This window comes from Limulus polyphemus, unplaced genomic scaffold, assembly GCF_000517525.1.
Source record: "Limulus polyphemus unplaced genomic scaffold, Limulus_polyphemus-2.1.2 Scaffold434, whole genome shotgun sequence".
Classification (NCBI taxonomy): Eukaryota; Metazoa; Arthropoda; class Merostomata; order Xiphosura; family Limulidae; genus Limulus; species Limulus polyphemus.
In genome coordinates this window covers 48,023-66,274 of record NW_013666044.1, presented here as the reverse complement: position 1 = coordinate 66,274, position 18,252 = coordinate 48,023, and the positions used below count along the sequence as shown (strand labels likewise).

Sequence of the window (18,252 nt, the reverse complement as noted above, 5' to 3'; positions counted from 1 at the left end):
ATTCCATTTTAGTAAACTAACCAGTAGACTTTTTTTTTAATAGCATTTATCCCTTAATGAAAATTTAGGTGAAATATGGAGCTCTTATGAATTTATATATTTGCTCATATTTTGTGGCAATTTTCTGATAATTTTTTAACATCTAGTTTCAATTAGTCACTTCAGTTTTGAAAAATGGAGGACAAGTTAGAAGAAATTATGTTGAAACAGTTGTATGTGCAAGCTAGAACTTTTAAATAATTTTAGTTTATATGAAAGTCCTCTTATTCACTTCATTACAATAATTCAAACATCTAGTAATATAAGTAAAAATAAATACTGTGATAGATTAAAAAAATTTTTGGGTTGTATTAAAGTTTACTAAAATATAAATAGAAAAACTGAGTTAAAGTTGAAATGTATCATATCCTTCAGAGATTATCATTATTTTTTTATGCAAATAGACTTTTATATAATTGAAAATGGAGTAGAATTTATTTATTTGTTATTTATTTTAATACAGTCAGATTAAATAAGCAGGATGTAAGACCTATTGAAGTTTTATGTACTTGAGCTATCTGAAAAGGCCCATGTCTGCTATTTCATAATTTTTTTTTCTGTATAATACTATATGACTGGCGTATAGCCCATCAGAAATGAATGGCAACCCCCACCCCATAGTATACCTTATCCTCGCATTTCATAGCTAACTGAAATAAATACATTTTGCAAAATCAAGCATGACAACAAAGAGGCAGAAAAGTGCAGTCAAGGAAGTCAGCCATTGGTAAATTCCAATCAAAATTAAGATCATTCATGAAATGAATTCATGGCGTATTCATAGAATAATTATTGGTAAAAAATCAGTTAAGTTAACAACTTCTGATATATAGAAAAGCCAGTGCATTTTGGTAACACTGTGTTCCAACAATGGCTTTTATGTGATGTTGCTTAGCAACAAAAGTTAACCTAATATTGTTGTTAGTCTGTGTACTGAAAGTATAAAGTAAAATGTATAGACAACAAAACTGGAAAAATATTTGTTGATTTCTTAATTTAAAGTCTCCATTGATTAAAGATATTTGTTTTATATTAAAAACATTGATGATATAACAGAAAATAACTTTATTCAGAAATGATTTAAGTTTAAAATTGAATCTATTTTTACTTTCATGATAAATTTTATGTACTTGGTTCTAAGCTAGGTGATCCCACACTACGTCTTTACTTTAGGCTTATGATACTAACACTCACTACACTTATAATGTTTCACACACCTCACACGGCCCCCTTCCATGCCTGTCACTAAAATTGTAATGGGCAGACAGTATTCGAACTATTCTCTTTGGATAAGCGCATTTTGGCTTTTACGACTCCTCAATCATTCAGAAACAAATCCTACAATTATAGCTTTTGTGTTTTGAACAATCGCCTACAGATAATGTAATGAGTTTGTGGTGTCATTATCTTTTATTAATATGCATTTATACTATTTTTATTTGTTTATTATAAAATACATGGAAATATTTCTCAATTTCGTATCCTATTACTTTCCTTTTTTGGTGAATTATTGCGATAAATGTTGTGTCTGAACAGACACTTGGGTAGGTTGCTTTGCAATGATTAATGGGGATTGAAAATATAGAAATAAACTTTAGATAACATATCTTTATACCATTTTATCATTAAATGTAATGCTATGAAAAATTCAATAAATTGTTGTTGCTTTATGTTTATTGCTTTTATATAGGTTTTATTATAAAGTTTTTGGGTTATGTACTGTAATGGCATTATTTGTATCGTAATCTTCTTATTTTATACCAAACTTGTTTAGCAGAAGCTTTATAACTATACATATAATTTTTGTATTTTTTTTTTAACATGCATAAAACAGTTTATTTCATTAGTTTTATAAATAGGTTAGCTAGACAATATCCTAAACTCATATTAGCATTAACTTTCTCTCTACATTAACATTCTTCTTAAGTTTTAAGGTTTTAGAGCCAGCCATTATCTGTGACATCTATATACCCAAGTAATATAATAATTGGTATTCAAATCATGTAGAAGTTCACTGAAACTATCTGAACTTGGAATGACAAAATATTCTTAGACACAACTAAAAGTGCACATAGATTCTGGATCAGTATAGAAAAAAAACCTAAACTTAGTTAAAATTAAGGACAGAAGTTACCATATATTTAGCATAGTCATTCATAGCCAAATGGAGCCACTGATATTTTCTTTACAGCTGCTTCTATTAAGTGTTTGTCAGTTAATGATTTCAGTTGTATTATTAGTAGTCAGACCTGTATTCTGTTAGTCTTGAGGATTGCTACTTAAGGATATTTGAAGGCTAATTAGCAAAAAAATGGAAGCATAGATGTATGCAAATCTTACTTGAACAGTGCATAAGCCTGAGTGAACCTATTATTTATTGTAAGGTTGTTGGTTCAGTAATTTGAAATAAGCAAGTAACCCAAGCTATCCAATGTATAGCCGGAAAAGGGTTACTAGAAGCTTGGTTGTATTTATATAAAGATGTATTATGCTATTCCTATATGACTTATTAAAAGTTTGAAGCTTTTAGGAATATATTGTATATTTTTGTTGCATACTTAATGGAAGCTGAGTAACAGTGGTTCTCATGTACAGAGGGTTGAGTATATTATATTAAAATTATTTTGAATATGGAAATGAGCAAGTCACATGAAAACACAGCTGATATAAAGTTATGGTGGAACGACACCTATGAGAACTACATTTTAACATTGTTTGGTGTATTATAAGGAGAGTGATACCACTGAAAATTTTTTGCTTTTGGGAATAATATGTAACAGCCCTTTCCATTGAAAATATCATGAACTATGGTAGTGGTTCATAATAAGGATTGTCCATTTGTTGTTCTTTATTATTTAATATTGTTCCATCTGCGTACAATAAAAATGGCTGTGAGTATTGTAATAAAACGTGGGCAGTTTTACTAAATGCATCATTACACATTGTGTAAGGTAGTTTTTAAGTTTATTTGACTACCTATCAAATAACAGTGGCAGCATAGCTGTTCACCCCAAATCGTTTTAATGTAGTCTGTGGTTTATATGGAGCCACATAATCTACTACATGCATATGTATATAGGTGTATGTAGGCCATGGATGTAATTTGATGTTTATATGACAAGCATGACACATGTACCATAGCAGTTATTAACATATTGTTGCAACTGTATGGATGTTGCATGTCAATTGTTTATGTATAAGGTTCCTGTCCTTTTGGACACAGTGTAGCTGACAGGATCACAGTTATTATTTTACCACTGAATGATCAATTTTGGCCATGTTACTCAAAGGTCTAAAACTTTATATACAAATGTCTAGGCTGTCTCCAACAATTTTAAATCTTTAAGCCATAATTTGAAAGATGACAACTAGCTCAGTTTCAAGCATTGGATCAGCAATCATGGCGATGGCTGATGGTAAGTGTTGAATTATTGCCAACACTATGTGATTGCAAATTTTATGAATACTGCAGATAGAGTATTCATCCTTGAAGCTGACTATGAGGAATGGCAAGAATTGTGCAAGCAGAAGATGGCAAAAAAGATGCCGGTTCTAAAAAATGAGGCACAAATTTTGTAGCAATATATTTTAATTAGAAAATATTTAGTTTCAGATAAAGTATGCAGCAACAACAGCTCACCAGAGTTTAGGGTCATCACAGTGGAAGATGATCATAGAAGTTTCATGACCCAAACTCTATCAGAAATGGAGGGGGAAAAGGTATATTAGTATAATCAATTCATAGTTGTCAATTAACACATTTTTGACCTTGTAGAGTGTACAGAATGTCACTCTTAAGAGGAAATCTGGCTAGCTGCAGCAAAACTGTGACAGGCCTCACTATGGCCAGCAGAGAGGAGAAAGAGGAAGGGAGAAATATAACAATTACAAAAAATATTAAAAGTGCATACTTGTATAAATATCCTTTTATATTATGACACATTGGCTTATATTTGCATTTAACATATATGCATGCATTTATACAACTTGAATATTTCATATATATATATGGCTTTACAACTTAAGAAAACTATGAAGCCTGCATTTATATAGATAGATAGATAGTTATAAATATGAGTCAACATGCATTTCTAAAACTCATGCTTAGTTTAGTAGCCCTTCACTTCCCATGTATACATATAGTAGCTATTAGGGGTGAAATTCTGCTGGTACTCAGCAGTAATGAGTACCAGAACTTATTTTTTTAATGTACTACTAGTTACTATTACCGGGACTTATTTGAGCTGCTTTGTCATTTTTTATGTTTACACATAAATTGCTTTTTTTCGTTTTCAAAAACAGATCCACTTCGCTCAGCTGAGTACCTCTACTTTTTTTTCTTGAGAATTTCACCTCTGGTAGCTATAAATATTTTACAAGTATATACATAACATGTGATAGGGTGATCACCGTACATCATAGTGATCATACATGCAGTACCATTATCAGTGATAACATTGTGGCAATGATATCAGGAGCAATAGCCATCTAATCTATTTGAAGCCAATCCAGAGGTTGTCATTGTTTACCAAGATAACATCATACACCAACTAAGTATTTCATTAAACTAAACTGTGTCTAATGGAACACCATTTTTACTATACAGATTTATGTCCATGGTGAACATAAAAAAACTAAAGAAACAAGATTATTAAAAATTGTTAATTTAAAAGGGAAATAGCGATCTACAAAAAAGTGTGGAAACAAGATGTGTAGCTTAAAGTGAAAATTTAATCTTAAACAAACAAGCTTAAGGTTTGAGACATAGTGTTGACATTATTTCCTCAAGCTACAAATCCTTATCTTGACTTTCCTAAAATATTAAAGCTTTTAGACATGGAGTCAAAATATAGTTGACCCCCCCCCCCCACACACACACACACCATGTCAGCGGGACTGCATTAACCCAAAGCTATGTGAGAAAAGTCATCCATGTGTCCAAGGCAACAGTAAACAATTTAATAAAAAAGGAGAAGCAACAAAAGTTGTGTACATCAAGCAGTTGGAGAATGAAAATGGTATTCATGCTACTTCATTTGAAGATAAACTGGTCAAGTCACCAGAATAAGCATTTCCTACACTACAGAGAGGAAGATTGTGGCTTGAAACATGATAACCTTACCAATGGAGATTTTTGATATGGAAACTTTGCCACTATTGTAAAGATGCATGGTTGTCAGATAGAGAATGACCTGACATGGTGAAGCTCTAAAATAATTTTAATATAACATAATTAGCCTCTTTAATCCTTGTAAAAACTAAATAAATATGTCTGATTTTGATGTTTAGCTTCAAATTTTCCGAGTTTCCATGTTTGGGAATAAATTGGAAGATGTGATGACCCTTCAGAAAAGAAAGTATCCAAGTCGGAGACTTCCTTGGATCCAGACTACTCTATCTGAACTTGTTTTAAAACTGAATGGAGCTCAAACAGAGGGAATATTCAGGTAATTAATAAGCTACATTGTAGTCATTAATCTCAAAGTATGTAGTGGTGTAGATTAGGCAGAAGTGCTTAACGCATAATGTTATTAGTTATAAAAATAATCAAGACATGTGTAAAATAAGCAGAATAATAAAATAATGCTTCAATTCTGTTATCCACAATAGCTTCACTTTTAAAGTTCAGGTATTTTTAAGATTATGCAGAAAAAATAAGGAGTTTCTTGTTGTATGAGTTAGCTACAGGGTGTCCGAAGAGTCTGGAACCATAGGCACTTCAAAGAATTTTACAGACTATGTTCCACATGCTGTCTTTGTAATTTGAAACAAGTTTGGATTAACAGCAGGATTAACTCAACCTTCTCATGTTTTGACAGTGCCATAGTCAGTAATGTATTTGAAATTAAGAAAAGCTGCAAATCATCTATAGTTCCAGACTTTTTGGACACCTTGTACATTCATGTAGTTCCTTTGCTAGTTTTCTTACAGACATTTTACAGACTTGGAATTGTGAAACATGAAGAAATTCAAGTTTGGTTGTCTGTAGGACTACAAATTCCAGATTACTATGATTTTCTTGGTAACTCTACATGAAGTCTTGTGGTTGGAAATTCCTCATTCTAACTTAGGATTTGTTTATATATATAATATAGTATGGCTAAAAACACTATTTATTTATTTTATTTTTCTTAATTTTTAGGTTTACTAAATTACTAAAAACATTTGATTCAATATCACCATATGCCAAAATAGTGGACCTATTAGGCTCAGTGCTATTGTAAAAGGCTTAATTATTCTTCCATTCCAGTTGATGTTAGAGATTGTATATACATGCTAAATTAGGAGAAACATTATAACTGATGTAGAAGTCAGCAAGAATTTCTCCTTTAGATATTCTAAGGTATCTGAAACTTGTTGAAACTCCAAATACTTCTTTTAGAAGTGACTTTATAAATATGGTTATAAAACTTTGAGATATCACTGTATGTTATGGAAAGTTGAAAAGTCAAATTTGAAGTTATGTTATCAAAGGCTTAAAATGAGGAAATAAATTTACAGCACAGGTATTTTTTATGTGAAGAAGTAGTAAGCAGGAAATGTTAGTTGGAACTAGATTTAGACACAAAGCTCAAATTCAGTTGAAAATATTAGCAATTTTTTATCTATTCTTTTTTAATTTTTGTCTAAGACTATAAGCAATTTCTTTGAAAGTGGAAATATTTTTAATTAAAGAAAACATTTCAGTATAATGTCAGTGGTTAATGATATAATTTGAAAATAGCATATATGACACCAAAAATTGCAAGGTTTTTTCAATCAGCTCCAATAATCATTACTTATTTTTTTGTACTAGTGCATACAAATGTCTATCTTTTGGTAAACCTTGGGTAAAAGAAGCTCATATATTGTATAAGTATGATGTTTATTGATTAAAGTTGGGGACATTATATTTTCTAGATACAAATGATATTGTTACTAATAATTGCTAAGATTATTTTATTATTCAACATGTTATAGTTTTACAAATTACAGTAATGTATTTTTTGTGCTATGTTATTGAATATTATTAATGGCAATAACCACTAATTGTTTATTTGGTTATTTATCACAGTAAAATAAGATAAAAAAAATGATGATCTCTATTGCTGTTCATAAGGTTGTTTTGAAAGCATGTAATTGCTGTCATTGAATTATGTACATTTAAGGTTGCATGATATGTACTGTTGTACTGAAACATAAATAATCAAGGTTAAGATAAACAATTACAGAGTTTTATTATACACAAAGCTTGCATGTTAGTAGTGAATACCATGTGTTTAAGCTGCCCATATTATGTTTATTTTTTACTCTTTTTTTGTGATTATTTATGTACCCCTTCCTCCTAAAAACATATATCATATTTTTTAATCCATTTTAAATTGGATATATCAACTTGTACTTAAGGAAAAAAATTATTATTATGAATACTGTAACTTCAGGTTGTTAAACTATAAAGTAGTGTGTGGAGTATTACTGCTATTATATCCTGTAAAGTAACAGTTTAATGTTATATATATATAGAGAGAGAGAGAGAGAGAAATTCTTCATTAAAAAATGCATTAATGATCATAGTACTGTTAAAATACAAGTTTTTATTTCCTATTGCTTTCTGAAGAAAAAGTGTGCACTATTTTATTCCCTCTAATACAAAACTTTAAATAACTCATTACATCAAATATGGAAAATATTTTATATTGCAACTCATTTGGAAATTTTTTTGATAGAGGATATGTGGATTCAGATAAAACTGTTAATTATTGAATATGACCTAGAATATTTGTTTTCTACAATATGGTATTTCAGGGTTCCAGGAGATATTGATGAGGTAAATATAATGAAAGTGAAGATGGATCAATGGCAGCTGGTAGAATGTAACGACCCTCATGTTCCTGTGTCACTTTTGAAACTCTGGTATCGGGAACTTTATGAACCCCTTATTCCCCACATATATTATGAAGAATGTATCGAAAACTGCTGTGATCCTGTAAAAGCAATAGCCATTCTACATAGGCTGCCAGAGTTAAACCGCTTAGTCCTTGCATATTTAATCAGGTTCTTACAGGTGAGTTAAACAGCACTTAAAAGTACTAGTAAGATATCTCGGTCTTCCTCTGTCAAATGTGTCTTTAATACCTATTTCACAATTTCATACCACAGTAGTCATACTTTTTGCATGGAAGATTTTGTGGGATTGAAATAACCAACTGCATACTAAACAGTAATTTTTGGTTTACTTTCTCAAGTAAGAAGTTTGTCATCAGCCTTTTCTAATGTAAAAAATTGTAAATGAGGCATAAAATTTCTGACAAAACCAATCTAAAATGTTTTTATTTAGTAGAAACTGTTTAATAATGTATTAAATGATCCACTGCTTTCAAAATCTGTAAACATTCACTTCAATAGAAGCAAAAATAAAAACCATTGACTTTGTATACATGTCTTTAAATTTTATTAGATTTACTAAACATTTCATAAAAATATAAGTGGGGCTACAGACTTATTTAGGTTTCTGTGTGATTTAAATATGGATTGAAAATCTGTGTCTTAAGATGTACTTTTATGTCTGTTTTCAACATGATTAGTTAAGAAAATGTAAAATGTGATAGTTGCACATTTCTCAGTCAACTTGTTTAACATGATCCATTCTTTCTGCTGAAGCTATTTCATTTATTCGTTTTTAAAATATATGGCCTTATTATAAAAGGTATGGGCTTCAATTTTATAATAATTAAAACTTCAAGGTTATTACTGGCTCACATAGGGCCAGTGACACAAGGAGAGTTAAAGCTGGTAGCCTGAAGTGGTATTGTCAATAGAAAATTAAAATTAAATAAGTAAAAATGAATGAGAATGGGTAGCTTAAGTATATACTACTCCAGAGATAAAAAAAAAATTAACAAATAAACCAAAGCTTTGCTAATGGATTTTGACCATTTAAGAAAATTAAAACAAATAAAAGTTGGCTAGTGACTTTTGGCATTCTGTGAAAATAAACAGATAAATTTTAGCTAATGGCTTTTTTACCTTCTTTTATGAAAATAAAAACAAGTAAAACTTAGTCAATAACTATTAACCTTATTCTATGAAGTAAAACTTAGTCAATAACTATTAACCTTATTCTATGAACATTAGAATAGTGATTTAGATTATAAATTATTGTGCTCTAATTGAGTTGAAAAATGTTTTTAATATAGAATAATTCTGAATGTAAAAATATGTCTAGAATTGTATTACTGTAATGCTTCTCATAGGTATTTGCTGCAGAGGAAAATGTTGCAGTTACCAAAATGGACTCAAACAACCTTGCCATGGTGATGGCACCTAACTGTCTGCGATGTACTTCAGAGGAACCACAAGTAATATTCGAAAATGCAAGAAAAGAGATGGCATACCTGAGAACATTGATTCAGAATCTTGACACCAATTTCATGGAAGGAATTGTGTGATATATCTATATGACTTCGAAAATACATGTTGCATGGAAGTGCCTTTTTTTAAGAGGCTTAACCAGTTTTCAGTATTACATTCTTGTAATCTCAAACTGAATTTTATGGAAACAACTTAACAATGACTATCACTCAAAAGGTATATACAACAACAGAGAACTTGTGCATTACTAAAATAATATAATGTGCTTCATATTTTTTAAAAATATTTAATATGTTGTTTTATGTTTTTTCAACAAAATGCTATGCTACTATCCTAGTCTGTTTTTTGTTTGGTGCATACTTGAGAAACAAACAAATAACAAAACAAGTGCATGTGAGATAATGCAACGATGCAGAGGAAATTAAGAATACTCACTGACAGAAGAATTGGAGTAGCAAAATGTGTTAATACAGCTTCTTTCTAAAATGTATATTTTTATCTTTGTTTAGCCAAACACAAGAAACTTTAGAAATACAGCTAATAAAGAGTGTTGCTTTAGGTAGCTATTTTGTAATGTTTTGAATTGTTGATATTTGATAAAATTTCTTTATAAATATAGTATAAGTTCAAATTAGGCACATGTACGTTTTTGTATAGTAGCTTGACAGTAAGTACCAGGTTTGGTTATATTTCATATTTATTCTGGTGATTTATTACATATAAGTGGGTGTGGTAGAATTGCATGTATTTTTCATTATTTCCTGTTTCTTGGGTATGTAGATTATATTCTATGTTCTCAAGAATCAAATTTTAAGTATTAACTAGGAATGATTAATGTATATATAGACATATAAATCACATAAAAAAGTTTATTCAAAACTCTTGAATAGGAATGATTTTTTCTTTCAGTAAAACATATTCATAATGTTGAAATCAAAACTTTAACCAATAAGTCTACCTTTAACTTTTTGAAACTATGATGTTTGCATAAGATCCGTCTGTTTAGCTAAAAGCAAAATGGCAGAACTTCATTCATTTAATGTTTTTTTTAATAAAGGTGCTCATTGCTGAAACTTGGTTTAAATATATTATGCTCCTGAAGTTTTAAAATCAATATCTTGATATCATTTTCTCTATATGTCAATTAAATCAGTTTAAAAGATTTTAAATTCTTTAATTTAATTGGAAAAGTTGAAGTTCAGTTACTTAGTATCATTTCAAACCTGGTACACATATTCCATTATAACACAGCTGTCAGATGAAGAGCTTTGAACTGTGTAAAATAAGCTTTTAAATGTCCATTTTTATGCACAATATAGTGGTTAATTGCTATAAAGGTAAAAACGAGGTAGTTTATGTTTTGGTAAGCTTCATTAATATACATAATTTCAATTTTGAAAAAAAGAACATTTTTTATATACGCTAAGTGTTTTAATACATGATACAGTTTTGTAATGCTGATAAAAGCTGAGGATATATTTGTCTTTGTGCTATTTTTGTATTTTACTCTTTTCATAACAATTAGTAACAAATTATCAACATATCACTAACCTATAGCACTGATTGCTTATTGAAATCAAAAAGTTATTTTTATCTAAAAAAATTAAACTTCTGCTATTTTTGGAGTCAGTAAATAAAACCACTAAGAAGCTATCTAGCCTTTGAAGTGACAATCAGTTTATTTTTTATGTAAGATAGTGTAATAAAATAACAAGAATAAAACTAATAATTTTTTTTAACATTTAATCACAAACATATCCAGTATAGGTTTTCAGTAAAATAATTAAGTCATGTGCTCAGTATTACTTTTGAGTAAGACTATTGTTTAGACTTGCCTGGCTCAATGAGCATTAATTTTGAAAACAACAACTTATAAACAAGAGTGTACAATAAAGTAATTGAAATACTGATAATGCACTCATCTTGTTTAAAAACTGGCTTGAGATTTTTAACAATGTTTCAGAACTTATTAATAAGCTTTTAATAATCTTTTATCATACTTTCTAGCTTAAAAAATGCTTAATGCTGATTTGGTGTTGTACACCTATGATGCAATATCATTTACTTCTTTCATTAATGATATGATAAAAAAGAAGTAGAAATAAATTTTTTAAGACTAAAAACTAGAATGTTGTAATTTTGTATAAAATGTGTTTATCAATGTACTATGATAAAAGTGTTCAAAGTAATGTAAATGTCATTATATTTTATAATTATGAATTGCTTGCAAGCTACCTCAGTCTATTAATTTTACTATATCTTTATTAGTAGTAGTTCTCTGTGTATCTTTTTCCACTGCTTTATTATGTAGGGCTTTTATTAATATTGAACTTATTGTATGGTGTTCATCTAAATGTCTAGTAAAAAGATTGTATAACATTTATTTTGCATTTAGGATAGTTGTGCATAAAATATTTATTGTGGCTTTAGAATTATTGTTTAGGGAAATAGCATAGATTGGTGTTGCCACACCATTTTCTTAAACAGCTGGTTAGAGATTCAGAATGAAACTCAAATATATAAATTACTTGTTAAACAAGTTTTAGATACTACCCTTTTAAAAGTATTTGAGAAAAATTAAGAATAGTGGGAGTTGCACAAAATCATCCCCCCTAGAAATATTAAAATGAGAAAAACAGTTTACATTACTTTCATTTATTTTTAATCATTTTTAGATATTTTTAGCAATGTAGGTACAAATATTTTGTGATATTACTAACTTCCTATAGTCTAGTGGCCACATAAATTGATGTACCAAGTAGATGCAGTACTGTATATGTATTAATGTGAGAAAATTAAGCCTAACATGACACAAACAAAGTTTTTGCTTTCTTATGTGATGTCACTTTAGTAATGTATTTATATCATAATTTCTTACACATTTTTAAATAATAATTTTTGATGAAAGGGTTATTTCACATTTAGAACTCTCTTAAAATAATCATCTATGTAGGGTACAATTTCAAATTCTGAGACTTGGAGCATAAAACTTGTGAAACTGATTGTGGATAGCACATGAATGTGTACTGATGTGAAAAAAGTTACAATGTTTTCTTTTTGTATTAATTTGCTTATCTATTAAGTGCCAAAACTTTAACTATGTGATCTGAACTTTCCAATGAAGCCTTATGTTTTGCTACCACCAATGGAATTTTAATGTAACTGTAACAACAGGGAGTATAAAAGTTTCTCATAGGAAATTAAATTAAATGAGATAAAGCTTTAGAGAAAAAAATATGAGGATTAAGGTTACATTAATTAGTAATAGAAAATGGTTTAACAGTTGATTGGAATTACAATGATCATTATAGTTTTCTTTTTATGACTTTTAAAGAACATTTATTGATAGTTTTGCAATTTCTTTGCACAGTGAAATAACAAAAAAGCACTTTTTTTATTGTGCCAAGTGCAGTGCAGTGGCTAATGTGTTAGATTGTGGAACTAAGTTTCTATGGTTTGTGTCCCATTACCATCAGAAACATAAAATCTTGATGCACACTTTGAAGCATGAGTGTGTTATAAGAATGATGGTCAAATTGCTTTTTTGTCTGACAAGAGTAGATGTCTAGCTGCGTTCCTTATAGTTCATCACTTCAAAATTAGCCTTGTGTAGCTTTGCATGAAATCAGACAATGCTACAGTACACAGGAAAATGGGGAAAACTGAAATGCCTTAGATATATGCTTAATGACCTTCAGAAAAATAATATTTTATTTCTGTGGACTGTTTCATCAAAGTAGTGTTCAAAATTGAAGTTAAGCTACAAAAAAATGCATGTTGTAATATTTCATTGCTTTTACTTTGATTAGTTTTCTTCATATCTACAGAAAAAAAATACTATAAAAAGCCAAGACTTTTTTACATAGTTTTTATTACAAGTATGTAAAATAAATTGTAAACTATATTTTATAAGAAAAATCTTTTTTTTTTTTTTGTGGTAACTGTATTCAACTGACAGTGTTTACACTTGAAACAATTACTAAACTAGTTTTGAAGAAAGTCCATTTACAAAAATAAATTCATTTATTCATGTAATATATTTTGGAACAATAAATATATGTATGTTGTGTACATTTTAGCAATAAACTTGATTATGTTGATTATGCGAAATGTATTTGATTAAGTTACATACTTGTTATGGTAAAGCTGAATCACTGATGTATGTCCATGTTCAATTTTTGCATTTTCCATGTGCATATAAATCTGAATTTAGTTCATACTTAATGTAAATATAGACAATAAGTAAATATTAATTAAAATTCAGGATTGAATGTTAATGCAAATATAACACGTTGTAAGATATTAATATTTTTATTCTTCAATCAGAGGGTGTCCAAAAATACATTTTGAATTTAAATTATTATCAAAACACATGGATCTGTTGAGTGGCTATGAACTCTGGTAGTAGGTATGTCTTAAGTTTAACAATGTGATATTTGTACTTCTACATCAAAGCCTAAAGAAAAAGAGCCCACCCTTAGTGTGCCTCATGATGCCACTATGTGAACCTGGTACAGCGACAAACACAGTATGACACTATCTGCCATGTCTTCTGTAGCATATTCAAGAATTGTGACATCTTTAGTGTGCCATGTGATGCCACTAAGTGAACACGGTCCAGTGACAGCACAACAATATGACACCATCTGCCATCTCTTCATTAACATAGTCAAGAGTTGTATCAGTTATTAACTAACCTGATGTGATTGGTTTGTAGCAGGAACCAAAATATGAAATGTACTTTTAGTTCAAGGAAAGTTTTTAATTCAATTATGAAATGACCTATTATGGTTGATTTTGAATTTGGCTTTAAAGCAAGGTGTTGCTGGTTTAGGACCAAGACCAGGTTATGAATTTGTTCTGAAATAATGTATTATAGGAAATTGGTTCATGACCAGTCTTTAAAATGATCAATTATGACCAGTTGAAGCCAGAATCAATCTGAAATTGCTATTTTTAAAGTGAGGTCAGACATTGAACTACATATAAAGAAATATGAGAATAATATGAAATCAAATACAAATAAGAAGAAAAATTGTTATGATAAATAACTGTTTAATGTAAAGTATTATTTAGTTAAGAGACCACAATTTGTTTTTAATAAAACCACTAGTAGAATTAAGGTAAATGCTTAATTTACTATTGCATTTTGAAACTGAAAGCATCATTATGAAATGACATTTCCTATAAAAGTAAGAATAAAACTGATTAGATTCATAGATAAAGTATTGAAAGAAATCTTTTTTGTACTGTTAAGATATCTTTTCTGGTGGCTTCTGGACATGTTTCAGAAACCTGCAGAAATCTAATGTTTAGAAACAACTGCTACAAAAGAAATTGATTTAAAGAAATGTCTCTTTCTGAAAATATGAATCACAACTATAGAGTTTATTTCTAAAGTCAATTATCTATCTTCTTTTAGAATGTTCATCTCTTGGGTAAATTTTCATTTTGACATGTTAGATCCTTGTTTTTCTATTCCACAAAAGTTGATCACAGGTATATGAATCATGCTGGTTTTAGTATTCATCACTTGATGCTTATTTAAGTAACATTTCCAATGTAAAACATTTTCCAAAAAAAATGCATAAAAATGCAGGTGTTTATTGAAGCATTTACATGTAACAAGCTTAAACATTTTATGTTTTCTTGCTGGGAATATTTTAATCTTGTTTCAAGAAAAGTTTGTTGAAAAACTGCTTTCCATATCTAACGTACATGTTTAGGGTTTCATATCTACTATTAGAAAAAATATAATTAGGAGTATACAGAATAAACATTTATCTTAGATGATAATTTGGTAACCTCTGAAACGCTCTTCGAAAGTCATTTTTGTAGAAATGGAACCAGAAAATTATGCTAATACAATAGGATTATAAATCACAGAAATATCTTAAATTTTTGGAACCAAAGGAAATCAAGTAGTTTATGTTTACAAGCAAATGATCTTTACTTACTTCAAAACAAAAGACTGTAGAACGATGTTAATACAGGATGGAGTACATATGAAAAATGTACTTAATGGTTATTATAGATTAAAATAGTCTGTTGTCAAGTGCTGAAGCTACGAAGTGATATTTTTTTTTATGTACAATGACAACAATATACTTTAAATACAAAAAAAAATTCTCAATAAAATATTTAATAGCGTAAAGTCTTTTGTAGTCAACAAAATATATGTGTACACTAAAGTTCTGAGTTTGTTACATCAGCTGTGTTAACTTACACAAAACAATTTTGCAGACTTGATGTGGATAAATGGCCCGCGTTTAATTCACACCACTTAAAACATTCTAACTTTATACTCTACAATTCAAGTTTTGTCCAGATTTTAATTTAATCTCTTTTGATTATTATTACATACAAATAATTTTAATTTCTAATGTCATACTTAATCAAGATCTGCCCATCTCTTATCATTTCCTGTTGATTTTGTATCGGTGTTCCCCCCTCCCCCCACCCTTTTAATGTTTTCTTTACTTCATGCTATTCAACACAGACACCTTTAGTTATCTCTTAATTACATGTTAAAAAAAAAAGTTCGTCTCTAGTTATCTTTCAACTTGATGTCAGTCAGGTTTATTTCATAGCAACAAAAATTCCTCCATAAATGTAGTTATGTGTCAAGACAATATAAAAGTTTCTGATCTTTACGTGAAATGAAGATGAATGTGCACTAGACCACACAATCTCAAAACGTTAACATTTCTATTAAGAAGCAGGAGTACTAAATGTATATTACAGTGTGCTATTTACTGAGCAAGTAGACAAACTTATATGACATTTATTTAATTAAACATGTGCTGTAAAAACTTTTCACATTTCTCAACTTTAAGGAAGAGTTAATGATTTTTAAGAATACACATGTAATGTGGTGAGAAAAAATTTCATTAAAATTTGTGAAAACCTGTTAATTGTAAAGGCGTTTTCGAAAAATAGATCAGTAGCTGGAAATATCAATAGTTGACCTAATTTATTAAATTATTATTTGAGTGAAATCATTACAAATGATTCAGTTTTATAAAATGGTGCAGTTGAACACTGGCGTATTTAGGAAAAAACACTATCAGTGCCATAATCAATATTTTATTAATATACAACACAAAACTCAAGGCAGCTAGTTATCACTGCCAACTTTTTGGCTACTCTTTTACCAACGAATAGTGGGATTGACCGTCACATTATAACGCACCCACGGCTGAAAGGGCGAGCATGTTTGGTGTGACGGAGATTCGAACCCGTGACCCTCAGATTGGGAGTCGAGCGCCTTATCCACCTGGCCATGCCGGGCCCCCAAGAGGTTTGGAAAGAGTACCTTATGGCCGATCAGTCGAGAAGGTCGAATGTGCTAACCACGTGGTCAGGAAATACAATAAGGTATTGCACAACAATGCTAACGAAAGCATAGTGAATGCAAAATACCTGTCAAATTTAAGAATAATTCGCCTCGAAAAAAGTGCAAGAGGTTCAATTCGACAAAACAGTAAAAAGTCCAGTAGTGTACAGAAGCTCATAGAGATCAAAAGAATGGTCCATATCATGTTTTTGGAGGCCACGAAAAATATAAACCTTATTTTTGTTCATAAGTCACCAACAACAATGAAACAAACAATATTCTAACAATGCCTCGTTCCATTCTCACAAGAATTATGACTGCTGTAGACATGCTTGTACGAAAATCCGACGGACTAATTTCAAACGACACTAGCAATCTTGACGAATCCTATATACACGTTGTTACGAAATTCATCGGAGGAAAACAAATCAGTAGGTCATATTAAGGTGCTAGTTTTTCATACCAACTTTATCATATCATACTTTAGCTTGGAAATTTTCTTTAGCAAAAGTCCATCTACTATATTGAAAAAATACGCAGTGAAAACAGAGATACAACGATGTCGGTCACGAAGACGGCTGCAGATGTCCGAGACAAAACAAAAACAAAGAGAGAAAAACGCTGTGAAGCTATTAGCAAACAATTTTGAATATGGACAAAATAGTCAGCAACCTGATTTAGCAGAAAATGAATATGAAAGAAGAAAACTAATGGAATTGCAGAGATCAAATGAGATTAAGGATAAAATTGAGAGCGAAACAAAGGGACAGATCAGAAACCCAAAATGGACAGAGAAGTAAAAGATTGACAGCCTCACACTTTGGCGACGTATACAAGATGAGAGAGAGACAACATCATGTGACTGCCTCGTAAAATGTATTTTGTACGTTGACCTAAATACACCAGCTGTTGAATATGACAGACAAAATGTAATTCTTGCGTATACCAACGCTACAGGCATAACTGTCGAACCTTCACGCCTATTTGTAGCTGTTGAAAACGGATTCTTTGGCACATCGCCAGATGGACTGTTTGGAGGTAAAGAAATATTAGAAGTGTCCCAAAAGTGCCGAGTGTATTCCATTAATTGAAGCTTCTAAAACGATGAAAAACATCTGCTCTGTGGAAAATGATAAACTAAAAGAAAACCATAGTTATTTCTATCAAATTCAAGGGCAGCTGCATATTACAGGTAGAGATTTTTGTGACTTTGTTCTATGGACACCTAACGAGATGCTCCCCAGTGGCACAGCGGTGTGGCTACGAACTTACAACGCTAGAAACCGGGTTTCGATATCCGTGGTAGGCAGAGCACAGATAGTCCATTGTGTAGCTTTGTGCATCATTACAAACAAACGTAAAAGGATAAACATTCAGAGAATAAAGAAAAAATATAATTTCTGGGAATCACAAATGTTTTCCAAGCTGTATTCGTTTTTTTTTTTTTTTTTTTTTTTTTTTTTTTTTTTTTTTTTTTTAGTTAGTACGTCTTACACAGTAGTATAATAAGTAAGTACGTAGTACGT

General features: G+C 30.1%; 1 protein-coding gene across 2 annotated transcripts in view; it reads left to right on the top strand.

Moving 5' to 3' along the window:
- LOC106458238 overlaps positions 1-13,237 on the top strand; it is a 137,616-nt gene extending 124,379 nt beyond the window's left edge. For both annotated transcript variants that reach the window (XM_022384386.1, XM_022384387.1), the window contains exons 15-17: positions 5,329-5,486; positions 7,825-8,083; positions 9,273-13,237. In XM_022384386.1, coding sequence (XP_022240094.1) covers positions 5,329-5,486; positions 7,825-8,083; positions 9,273-9,467 — 612 coding nt within the window. In that variant the 3' untranslated portion in view covers positions 9,468-13,237. The remainder of the gene's footprint in view (positions 1-5,328; positions 5,487-7,824; positions 8,084-9,272) is intronic.
- Positions 13,238-18,252: the final 5,015 nt, after the last annotated feature.